General features: G+C 45.1%; 1 protein-coding gene across 2 annotated transcripts in view; it reads right to left on the minus strand.

Moving 5' to 3' along the window:
* Nucleotides 1-3,383: 3,383 nt before the first annotated feature.
* RCSD1 (RCSD domain containing 1) overlaps nt 3,384-12,991 on the minus strand; it is a 72,012-nt gene continuing 62,404 nt past the window's right edge. For both annotated transcript variants that reach the window (XM_027526498.1, XM_027526489.1), the window contains 2 exons: nt 10,692-11,330; nt 3,384-5,483 (listed from right to left, as the gene is read on the minus strand). In XM_027526498.1, the coding sequence (XP_027382299.1) occupies nt 5,451-5,483; nt 10,692-11,330 (672 nt within the window). In that variant the 3' untranslated portion in view covers nt 3,384-5,450. The remainder of the gene's footprint in view (nt 5,484-10,691; nt 11,331-12,991) is intronic.

Below are 12,991 nucleotides of genomic sequence, written 5' to 3' on the forward strand. Positions count from 1 at the left end.
GTACCTCATGTGAAATGCTGGGCTGGATGAAGCACAAGCTGGAATCAAGTTTGCAGGGAGAAATATCAAAAGCCTCAGATATGCAGATGATACTATCCTTATGGCAGAAAGGGAAGAAGAACTAAAGAGCCTCTTGATGAAAGTGAAAGAGGAGAGTGAAAAAATTGGCTTAAAACTCAGCATTCGGAAAACAAAGATCATGTCATCCGGTCCCATCACTTCATGGCAAATAGATGGGGAAACAATGACAGACTATTTTCTTGGGCTCCAAAATCACTGCAGATGGTGACTGCAGCCATGAAATTAAAAGACTCTTGCTCCTTGGAAGAAAAGCAATGAAAAGCAAAAAGAAAAACCTAGACAGGGTATTAAAAAACAGAGACATTACTTTGCCAACAAAGGTCCATCTAGGTTTTTCCAGTAGTCACGTATGGATGTGAAAGTTGGACCATAAAGAAAATTGAGCGCCAAAGAATTGATGCTTTTGAACTGTGGTGTTGGAGAAGACTCTTAAGAGTCCCTTGGACTGCAAGGAGATCCAACCTGTCAATCCTAAAGGAAATCAGTCCTGGGTGTTCATTGGAAGGACCGACATTGAAGCTGAAATTCCAATACTTTGGTCACCTGATTTGAAGAATTGACACATTGGAAAAGACCCTGATGCTGAAAAAGATTGAAGACAGGAAGAGAAGGGGACAACAGAGGAAGAAATGATTGAATGGCATCATTGACTCGATGGATGTGAGTTTGAGCAAGCTCCAGGAGTTGGTGATGGACAGGGAAGCCTGGCATGCTGCAGTCCATGGGGTTGCAAAGAGTGGGACACGACTGAGTGACTGAACTGACTGAGCCACCAAGGAAACCCAACTGACATTATGAAAGTGAAAGTGTTAGTTGCTCAGTCATGTCCCACTCGGAGACACCTTGGACTGTAGACTGCGAGGCTCCTCTTGCCATGGAATTCTGCAGCCAAGAATGCTGGAGTGGGTTGCCATGCCCTTCTTCAGGAGATCTTCCCAACCCAATGATTGAATCCACGTCTCCTGCTTTGCAGGCAGATTCTTTACCATCTGAGCCACCTGGGAAGAAACTGACATTATTGGTTTGTCTAAATACAAGTAATTTTTTCAAAACTTCATATACAACTACACCATCAAGGGCCAGAGTCATTACTGACAAGAGTACCCAGTGAGGAATCCTAGCCCATTTCAACCTCTTCCTTCTACATCCTGTTTCCCTCATGGCATCTCCTTGACTGTGCCAGGGTGTTGCAGGTCCCATGGAGAGCCCAGAACTTTCCAGGAAGAGAAGTCAGTAATTCTCTTTGTTCCTGTTTTTGAAGTGGGTGGCTCCCTTTACACTGCGAGGCATTTAACACATTCATCATCTCTTCTTTCTCTGAGGAGGATCAAAGAACCACAGTTTCCTGCCCCATTTGACTGCAGTTGTGGTTTCTCCAGAATTCCCATGGCTCTTCTTGACTCGGAGAGCAGAACTGGAGTAATGGTTTTCTCAGCCTCCATAGGCACTCTGATCATGACATCACTGGGCCTGGCTTACTCTAAGCAAGACTGGGAACTCAGGAAAATGTGTAAACTGCCCCTAGACTTTCATGTACTCTGCTGTTCTTTTTCAATCCCTTCTAGAAGGTTTTCTAGAACAAACTCAATTCAAGATGTGATGACAAAGGTTTAAAATATTCTCTTTCTCAGGATATGCATTTTGACTGGGAAGACTAGAGGCAATGGAATCAGTTGGTAATTAAAACATTTCAGGCATCTGGTATCAGTGAGGGAGTTGTAGGGCAGTGATAAATGTTGAAGATAATCCTACTCCCGTCTGAAATCAGCTCAGTCATTCCTTACTTAATATTTATTGAGCGCCTATAACACATGAAGCACTGGCGCAATGGACAACACAGACACTGGCTTAACCCACTGGAGCTCCAGACTGGCTCTGGACATAGCAAACATCACACGAAAAATGAGACTATTTTCTTTGGTGGCTTCTGAAAACAAATTCTGTTTTATTTGGGTAGCACTTAAATTTTGCTCAGACTCTGTTTTGTTTTTCGTTGTTGCCTACCCAGCATCATTTCTTTTAGTAACAGCACTCTGCTTTAACCTTGAGGCACCCTGTTACTCCCATTCACCGTCCTTGAAGATGATAGAACTCACTCACCTAGGCCCTAACTGCAGAAGACAGCATGTGACCGAGGGCTGGCCCATCTGATCTCTGCATCTCCTTGTTCATAACGATCGGTTCAGACATGGGTATGTGATCCCCATGGAGCCTACAGAAAACCTTTGTAGGACTTTCCCCTACAGTTATTAGGAAACAATAAGCTCTTTCTATTGGGTTTGCAGGCTGGGAAGAGCCTACTTGAGACTATGGTCAACAGAAGAAAGCAGAGACCAGTAACAGACAGAGATTTCTGACATTGCTTAATTGATTGTATTCAGGTCTGTCCATGGATTGTCAATGTATATTATTCAGTGTACAGGCAAATAGAGAAAGGAGGAGGGGGAGAGAGAGAGAGATTCATAGACATAGCTGTTTTGTATCAACCAGTTTGAGTTCCTTTCATTAGCAGCTGAAGGTCCTTATTCATTCAACTGCATTAAACTTTTACACCTCCAAGAGTACTTAATCAAAAGATGATGAACTATTTGTTCATCCATTCCTTTATTCCATTATCTAACATATGTTAATGATTAGTCAATTGGTCACAAGCTAAAACTGGTCTGGCAAACTGGATCCTTTTCAGGGTGACCTTGGTGAAGAGAGTGGAGTCCTGAGTCTCCGGGGTTTTTGTGGGTAGCTGGTTGGTTACCTAATGCTACATGCAGCTGAAACAGCATCACAGCCTCTTTTCAATACTGGCATATTCCTTCAAAACAGTCAGGTTTTCTTCATGCTCCCTCTCTGGAGAAAGGAGGAACACAGTTTAAAATTCAAGCTGGACTACAAAGGAATTGGAAGAAGGATTCTGACTCTTTTCTTCAACCTTGCAGCTGTGAAGAAACAGTGTTTTCCTTCAACCTATTAACGGAGCCTGAATGAAAGAAAGTCTTCCTGGCCTGGTGATGACTGTTCCACCTAAAACACAAATGGATTTCTTTAATCCCCAGTGTGAAGTCCTAGTCTCAACTATAGCGATGCATCGCTGAATCACAGTGTTTCGAGAAGAGAGAGCATTGAACACCCAGGCTGTAGCACCAACAAGGAACAGGGTCCTGGGTTCGCTTCATGAATTCCCCACCAGGAGTCACCAATAACAATGCCTGGGAATAGGGTCTCTATGTTCTCACAAAACAGATCAAATATGTGATTAACAGGGAACTGGTGAGACCTTTGATACCATCACACATGCTCCTTCAGTGTCACATTCTTGTCATTTTTATTGCTCCTTCATCTGCTACTGTAAGGTATGTAAGATAGAGTTTTATTTCTACATTCACATCCCATCTATTCCATTCCTTTTTCTAGTAAGGAAGAATGGCATATTTCCCCCTTTCACCACACACACCCACAGCCAAGCTCACATTCTCAAAACTTTTGCCTAAATAAGTGCATGCATATATAAACAACCCAAAGACATATATAAATAAATCCATGTATTGTTTAGGGGGTATACATCTCTGTGAAGAGATTAGATAGGTAGATAGACAGATAGTATATAGATCTCAAAATAACTGACACACATATCTCCCAAACTCTGCTAAAATACAAAACTTATTATAGTATCAGTCTTCACTAGATTACAAGATTTAGAAGCTACATTCAATTTAAAAATAGTTTTTGAAAAAATGTATATATCAAATATTCATACTATTCTGGAGTTAGAAAAACTGTAATGAGGTGATAAAAACTGAGGTACCAGTGGTGAGATAAGGCCTTTTAGTCTGGAAAACTACTTTTTGAAGTCAGAGTAGATAGAGTATGGTCTAAGAGACCTCCAGAAAAACGACTGCCGCAACTACCAAATCGTATGTTGAGATACTGAAATAAATCTGAATAAGAAGCAACTCTAAAGATTAAGATTTATTTGGACGAGTATCTTTCAGCAGGAGTGTGTGAAGGGGGGAGAGAGTATGTTAAGAAAGGGGTAGTCAGGCCCCCCCGTTCCTAGCGAAGCTTCCTGTACTCTCTCAACAGAACGTTTAAGCAAGAGCTATTCAAGGAGAACAGGCCAACGACCCACTCCATCCCTCCGGAGTCGGGGAGGAGACCCTGGGTTTCCATTCAAGTCAGGGAAGGATGTCCTTATTATGTAGGTTGCACATCATGATGCCCAGTGCACTTCCCAGGAGATATCTAATTCATGCTCGGGGCTCCCCTTCTGGAAGCACAAACGTTATCTTCCCAGGATAAACCAGAGGGCAGGCACTGCTCAGGTATCACTGCTCTGCTTTCAGGAAGAGGAAATGAAGTGCAGACCTGTGAAACCTCTTGATATTCTTCCTCCCCAAAGGAGTTGCTGCCTGCCTCTGCCTCCTTGTCCCCTGGCAGAAGGAGATGAGCTGAAAATTCCTAACTAGAGAATTACCAGATGGGAAAGCTCCTGGTAAATTACCAGATGGGATAGCTCCAGATGGGGAGCTTCCCTGGTGGCTCAGACAGTAAAATTGTCTGCTTGCAATGCTGGAGACCTGGTTTCAATATCTGGGTCAGGAAGATTCCTTGGAGAAGGAAAATCCTGGAAAATTCCACGGATGGAGGAACCTCACAGGCTACAGTCCATGGGGTCACAAAGAGTCTGACACGACTAAGCAAATTTGCTTTCACCTTCAAAGCTCCTGTCGCTGGAACAGACACATATTTTTAAATGTTTCAATAATTATCTCTTCTAGTCCAGTGTTTTCAAAATTGGTTGACCAGTCAAATTTGGACCAAGCTGAAAGGTTGTTTCAGGGTCTCCATACAATTTCAGGTCTTCTGTAACTTTACAGGATGTATATTTCCAGTGATACTACTTTGATTCTAGCCACCTGAAATGAGTTTTTACTTACATTTGAGAACTGTGAAAACTTAGGAGTAATAAAAAGGCTATCACTTTATATAAACTCAATCTGATTAGCTAAATGCCAGTCCAGTTCTGAGGTCAGCTGTAGGGATATATGGGTGTGGATCTGGGCCCCACAGGTTGACCAGTATCCCTGGGGAGTTGTCAACACAGCAAATTGTTTTAAATAAGTTTTCTTAAAAAAAAGAAAAAAAAAGTCCATCAAGTGACACAAACTCAAGCTGATCAAAGTCTTCTGCCCTCAGATCCACTCTCCATCTGCAACAGTGTGGAGGTTGGGAAATGGCACCCTGTGTCTTCAGGCTGACTTCAGACTCTCAGCCCATCGTGTCCTGCAATGGCTTCCTTTGCTGCTACTATGATCCTTGCTGCTACTTTCAAAGACATGGCTCCAGCAGCTTCATCACTAGAAGCAATGTGCTCTTCACATTTTAGTGTCCTGGACAGGGGTGTTGTCCTGAGAGCAAAAGAGGAAGGAATAAATTAGGAGGAGAGTAGGGAAATCTGGACACTCAGCTTGTCTTCCTGGGGATGCTAAGTCAGGTAACCATAGTAATAGTGATAATAATACTATGTGACTGACATAGTTTTTCATACTCATCAACACATTTATTCCTCACAAAAGCAGTATGAGTTTGGTACTTCTATTTACTCTGTTTTATAGGTGGGTTAATTAAGGCACAGAGAGGTCAAGTGACTTCCCCTAGGTCATAGAGCTAGCAAGTGGGGGAGTCAGGATTTAAACCCCGGGATCAGAGCTTGGGCTCTCAACAAGAACATTGCCTTTTCCTTGATGCTTGGCCTCCCATGTCCTCGCTGCCCTAGCTTCTCCCCTCATCACTCATTCCCTTTAATTTCATCATCCGGAAACACTGCTGAAGAATCAAAGAGAAAGAAGAAAAGTTCCTCATGAGCAGGAATGTATATGGGTAAAAAGGAGTTTCAGGTTCAGTTGAAAGTAACTGAAGAAACAAAGTAAGCAGCAGTCTGGTTTGGGGAGTGTGGAAGGAGGGGCTGCTGGGCCTGTGGGGCGCAGCTGGGACCATGTGAGAGCCTGGCTGGTGCTAAGCAGTCAGGAGAGGCCAGGAGGTGATGGGGAGGACCAGGTGCAGGCGTCATGATGCTGCCCAGAGGCCGAGAAGGGGCCAGGGCAGCCCAGCCAGCCAGAGGTCAAAGAATGGACGTGGTTTCTAGGGTGGGTTGCCAGCATCAGCTATTTCAGAGAGGTGAGGATGACAAGAGCAGAGACATGTCAGGTCTTTGGTGGATGGGAGGGCATGAATGAGCTTCAAAATCATTGGTAAGCGTGAGGGTCAGAGAGCAGAGTTGAGAGATTTATCTTTAGGATTAGAGATAAATGTTTGTAGGCAGAAAGGGGCGAGCTAGTGAGGTGCTAGAAATACAGACGGGTAACCGAACAGGAAAATCTTGGGCTAACCCCCTTGCTTAAAAGGCACACGTATGCTCTACAAATATCTTGTAGAAAAGTCCAGAAAACGATTGATACAGCAAACAAGAGGGGTAATCTTATCAAGGATAAAGGGCCTCTCCTCGGATTCACAGGGAAAAGAGACTCTTTGAGGGTGTGAGGCAGGTGACGAACAGGCCGGTCTTCCTTTTGGGTAAACAGGAGATGAGGTCATTTGCGAAGCAGGAGAGGAAGAGGCAGGCAGTGAGCTGGGGGGATGGGGATGAAAACAGGATGACAGAGAAGCAGTGAAGGGTGTCCCTGCAGAGGATGGACATGGTTCAGCCAGGTTGGCAAGAGTTTATAACAGATCCAGGCAGCATGGTTTTGTGCATTCCACCAATGACATTCAGGAGGTGGGTGTGAGAGTGACTGGACTTTGGGGATTAATACAGAAAACCAGAGCAGGTCCATGGTGAAACCAAGATTAAGGTGCAGAAGGACAACAAAAACATACAGAAGGACAGCTCATAAGTGACTGTCTCCAAGGGACAGGAATCATCCAAAGTCACAGAGCTCAAGTTGACACAAAGGATATCAGCTCTACTCATCAGAATAAACTGCTTCACAAAAGAACCTCTGTATAAATCCAGATAATTTATTTTGGTCTTCTCAAGCCTGGTCAAGGTTGGAACCAAAATACCTCAGGCAGTGGTGCCACAGGATTTCCCGGTGAGGACAATTACGATGTAGGCCCCTTGGGCACAGGCTTCCCCAGGGATACCATACCTGTCCCAGGTCTTTCCTGGATCAGGCAGAGGCAGCACACAATAAAGAAACACTGTTCCAGTACCACCCCCGCCCCTGACCTCCACATCTAACCCCCATCTTCTTTGATTGGTAGAAATATATTGATCAGATCAACTACATAAGAATATACTCAATGTCAAAGACTGTCAAGAGGAAGGGATAAGTGTATGCAGGAATTAAAAAAATATGTCCAAAATAACTGCAACTCAGCCCATCAAACCCAAATAGGACTGAAAATATGAACACTGAGTGATTTATGGTGATTATGTCTACTAGAAGAGAAGGCACAAAGAGAAAGATGAGGGCAGAGATTCAAAATTCATTCTCACAGATCACAAAAATTTACTGTATAGCACAAGGAACTATATTTGCTATCTTGTAATAACCTATAATAGAGAAGAATGAAAAAAAGAACACAGATGTATACACATATATATGTATAATCAAATCACTTTGCTGCACATCTGAAACTAGCACAATATTGTAAATCAATTTAAAAAAATCCATTCTCCATACTCCCATGTTGCTAGAATCTTGAAAATGAGAATTTATTCTGTGTACTATGTAATAAAAATTAGACAGCTTACCCAGTAATTTTAGATACAGGTCAGTTGGAAAATGATTCTAACATTTATTAATTTAGTTCATTAATTTATTAATTGACATTAATAAAATAGGCAAAGTAGGAGAAAGTCTTTGCTATGTCTTCCAGCTTCTATTTTACAATTACACTAGGAATCTGTAGACCATACCTTTTGTTTACCTGACCAAATTTTGCCAATTCTTAAAGAAGAGTAGATAAACTGAAAAGTCCCAGTGAATAGCATATTATTATTGGTTTGATTCAAGGGAAAAAGGGGAAGTTTGGATGAACAGTTTCTGGAAAAGACATTATTTTCCCCTGAGTCTTTTTGCTGTTCACTTGGCACCTCACACACATACCCGTATTTATCCCTGTATATTAAAGAATTTAACATACTAAATCCTCAAGAATTTTTTCAAGAAGTTATCATTCTTCAATTAAAATCTCCCTGGGAGTGGATGTGTGTTTGTTGCCAACACACACACACACACACACACACACACACACACACTGTAACTAGTACAGTGTTCTGCACATAGTGAGGATATGACACATGCAATTAAGTAAGAAATGAGATGCTGTTACGCTCTTGTAAAGAGGTAGCACCTCGCATTTAAGTAATAAAAAAATGAAAATCTTGAAAATCAAAAAATCAAAAATTTTAAAGTATTGCTATTGAGGAAAGAACATTCAAAAGTTACATTAGGACCTGAACACTAACAATTTGGAGTATAAAAACACAACCACAAAGAAGCGGGGCTGGAAGGGTGTACACACGCCAGGCCTTATGTAATCTGGGCACAGTCCTAAATGACAGCTCTCAGATGGCATTTGAGAGCTACAGGCTCTCAGTCTGTTCAACCAATTTTGTGCTTATAAATTACTTCACCTATTTGCTTCAAGGATCTAGATATTAACCACTGAAAAAACCAAACCAAACCAAAAACACTGGCAGGGTTGGGGTACAGCGAGGGTGAGAGTCAGGGAAAGCTTGGCAGGGGCCCCCATGCAGAGAAGGGCCTCACAGAGGGTTTGGAATCTGTGTTTTGAGTGCCCTGGAAGCCATGGAACAAGGGGGAGCAGAGGTGAGTGAGTTGTCTTCCTCCAAAGATATGTCCAATCCTAACCCCCAGTACGTGTGCATGTGACCTTATTTGGAAAGGGGATCTTTGTAGACATACTTAAGGATCTCAAGATGAGACCATTCTAGACTTAGGGTGGGCCGACATCCAATGACTGGGGTCCTTATAAGAGAGAGGAGAGGGAGTTTTGAGGCACACAGAGACAGACCATGAAGACAGAGTCAGAGGTTGGGGTGATAAGTCTTCAAACCTGGGAATGCCAAGAATTGCTGACAACCATCAGAAGCTGGAAAAGGCAAGACAGGATTCTCAGGGTTGCCAGCAGTCAGCAGAAGTTAGGAGAAAGGCATGGAGCAGACTCATCCTCCAAGCCTCCATAAGGAAGCAACCCAACCAACACCTTGCATTTGGAGTTCTGGCCTCCAGAACTGTGGGACAACACATTTGTATTGTTTTTAAGCTGCCAATTTGTGGTAATTTGTTATGGCAGCCCTAAAGACATGAGTAATTTTAGAAATTACTAAAATCTAGAGTAAACACACAAGCACACCTCTTTGGTTGCTGTACAGAGAATGGACTATGTAGGCGGAAAAAAAGGAAGCAGTAAGTCAGATAAGAGGCTAATGCAGTCGGAGGCTGATGGTGGCTTGAGTGAATGAATGAACTGATACAAAGGGAAGGGGAAAACACTGGAGGGTGACTTTGTTGATGAGATTGTCAGGGGTGGTGGTAGGGGATGGAACACAGAACTCTTCTTGTGGAAGGCTGGTCTTGCTCCTGAGGCATAGGTAGGTGAGGTTAAGGTACGCTTCCTGGGAGTGGTGGAAGGAGCTAGGTGAATAAATGCAGGCCCAGGAGGAAGGAAGGGACTGAGGCACTCCCCCTACCCATGTGCAGTAGGAATCTAACCCCTGTGCATGAACAGGTGGAACATAAAGTGTAGTAAAGCCGCTCAGTCGTGTCCGACTCTTTGCGACCCCATGGCCTGTAGCCTACCAGGCTCCTCCGTCCATGGGATTTTCCAGGCAAGAGTACTGGAGCGGGTTGCCATTTCCTTCTCCAGGGCATCTTCCCGACCCAGGGATCCAACCCAGGTCTCCTGCATTACAGGCAGACGCTTTTACTGTCTGAGCCATCAGGGAAGTCACATAGATGGAACATAAAGCCCCCTCTATTCATTTTGTGTGCTTTCTTTTTTAAAAATTATTTCATTTTATTTTTAATTGGAGTATAGCTTATATTAAAATTTTTTATTCTATTTTTTTATTGTAGTCACAAAACCTCCTTTAAAGGCCCAAATCAAAAGCTACCCTCACCCTGAAGCTCCACTGGCACTCTCCACATACAAATTGTTTTCCCCAACTTGTGCTCCAGGCTTCCCTAGGAGAAGCCCTGCCTTCTTTACTGCACCCTAAGGAATTGCTGGTCTCAGGTGCTAGACTGTGAGTTTGCTATGGAAGGAGAACCTCCTTTGCTCTTGGAATCCACCTCAGCAGGGAGCCCAGGCCCGGACACTACATCAGGAGGCCTTGATGTGTGGGTCTCAGTCATACCTAGAAAGATGCCAGGACTGCGAGGCAGTGAGAGGCAGAGCATAAGACACACTTCCCTTTCTGTTGCTCCCCATCAGTGACAGCCTGTCTCAATCCAGCACCTGTGCTACTGCACACCTGGCTGACTGGTGACAGATATAAGGGGTAGGGCATGGGGAAAAGGGTGAGCTGGCCCTGCCCTGTCCTGGGGGGTGGGAGTGGGGTGGGAGGGACAAGCCGAGCTGCCCACCTCTGTCCTGGGGACCTCGCTGCTGGTGTCCGGCTGGGCGTGGGCTCCAGAGTTGGGGCTGCAGCCTGGCTTGAGGCTGGCCCCTTCATCTTGCTTTTCCTCGCTGGTCCCCTGCTCTGGGCTGTGGCCGCCCGCCCCTCCTCCTGGAGGGGGTTGAGGGGGCTCCTCCTCCACGGCTCCCTCCTCCAGCTCCTTTGTGTCTTGGCTGCTTTGTCTGGGCTCCTCCTCTTCACTGGCCACCCTCTCCTTCACCTCTGTAGGCTCTTCCGCCTGCTCTCCAGCCGGTCTCTCCTCTTTGGGGCTCCCACACCCATCCTCCGCCTCTGAGCTGGAGGCTCGGGCTGGATGCTGGCCAGCCCCCTCCTCAGAGCCCCCCGCAATCTTCTCCGGCTCCTGGGCTTCCCCCACGGCCCTGCTCTTCTCCTCCAGCTTCTCTGTCCTGCTGGACGTCCTCCTCAGAGGAGGGGATCCTGGGGCTTTGCTCTTGGCTGGGAACACCTCGTCCCCACTTTCCTCCTTGGCACCATTCTCCTGGGAAGGCTCCACGGCCCTGAACTCCCCCAGTTCCCCACAGTCTGACTGGGACCTTCGGAATCTCCGGGAGGGAGGGCGCCTTTTTATGGAGCCCCTTGTCCGCACCTGGAAGAAAGTGTTAAGGAATGGACATCTGTGAAAACGGCCAAGGCGAGGACGCATGTTCTTTCAATGCCAGTTTCACAAGCCCCACCTGAGGATCATTTGATTTTCCATGAGGATATAGCTATTTATTATAGGTAGAGCCCTATGGGATTATGGTATTATACGGTAACCTGCAGAATTTTTCGGAGAAGGCAATGGCACCCCACTCCAGTACTCTTGCCTGGAAAATCCCATGGATGGAGGAGCCTGGTAGGCTGTAGTCCATGGGGTCGCTAAGAGTCGGACACGACTGAGCGACTTCCCTTTCACTTTTCACTTTTATGCATTGGAGAAGGAAATGGCAACCCACTCCAGTGTTCTTGCCTGGAGAATCCCAGGGACGGTGTTCTTGCCTGGAGAATCCCAGGGACGGTGGAGCCTGATGGGCTGCCGTCTATGGGGTCACACAGATCGGACACGACCGAAGTGACTTAGCAGCAGCAGCAGCAGAATTTTTTCTGTGTGGATGAAGATAAAAATGCTTTCTATCCAATAAGAAAAGATACCCTAAGATTTTATTGGTCTGTAAAACATCAATCAGTTTGGTGTCTAACTTAGCAATTTTATTCTCACATTTGTTCTATTTAATTGCCTATAAATAACCAGTTCTTTGAATGAGCTTTACCACCTTATAGATTTCCTCATAAATTAACAAGTTGAACAAAATCTCTATTCATATTAGTCATGTTTTAACATTTTGAGGACGCTACTTTGACAAAGGTAAGTGGAAAGTGTGTGAGACTCAGAACTAGGCCTCACCTTCGTCCACTGGACTTCGTCAGAAGTTCAGTGGGCATGTTTATATCAGATGCCCTACTTTATTCACATGATCTGTCCTTTAAAAATTAATGTGCAAAGTAGGGACTTTTCTGATAACCCAGCAGTTAAGAGTGCCCCCTGTCAGTGATCCCTGGCTGGGAAACTAAGATGCCACACGCCACGTAACATTTTGCATTTGTCAATCCTAGTTTCGTCTCAGTGGTTTAGAATGCTATGCTATGCTATGCTAAGTCACTTCAGTCGTGTCCGACTCTGTGTGACCCCATAGACGGCAGCCCACCAGGCTCCCCTGTCCCTGGGATTCTCCAGGCAAGAACACTGGAGTGGGTTGCCATTTCCTTCTCCAACGCATGAAAGTGAAAAGTGAAAGTGAAGTCGCTCAGTCGTCACGGACTGCAGCCTACCAGGCTCCTCCGTCCATGGGATTTTCCAGGCAAGAGTACTGGAGTGGGGTGCCATTGCCTTCTCCAGGTTTAGAATGAGTGCTTGGTTTTAAAAGAGCTTCCCAGAAACTTTGCTGAGACCACAGAGAGGCTAGCCTCAGGCCTCAGTCTGAGCCATCAAGGCCTCAGTCCTCATGGCCTGCAGGGTTCAGAAATAATCCCATCTGCTCCCTCACTGCTGTCACAAGACCCAGTATTAGGGCTCTCCCCGGGGTTCCTCTCTGCCCCCAGGGGTCTCTCCATTGTTCTGGGCTGAAGGATCCCTATTCTGCCCCCAGCCAGCAGGCTCAAGCCCACCCCATCACCTCTTTGTTTCCTTGGGCTCTACCTGTTTCTGCATATTTGATCTCTTTTTCTTAGATGGATTTTCTGGAAGGGTCCAGAAGATCCTGGTCTCTC

Source organism: Bos indicus x Bos taurus, chromosome 3 (assembly GCF_003369695.1).
Source record: "Bos indicus x Bos taurus breed Angus x Brahman F1 hybrid chromosome 3, Bos_hybrid_MaternalHap_v2.0, whole genome shotgun sequence".
NCBI lineage: Eukaryota > Metazoa > Chordata > Mammalia > Artiodactyla > Bovidae > Bos > Bos indicus x Bos taurus.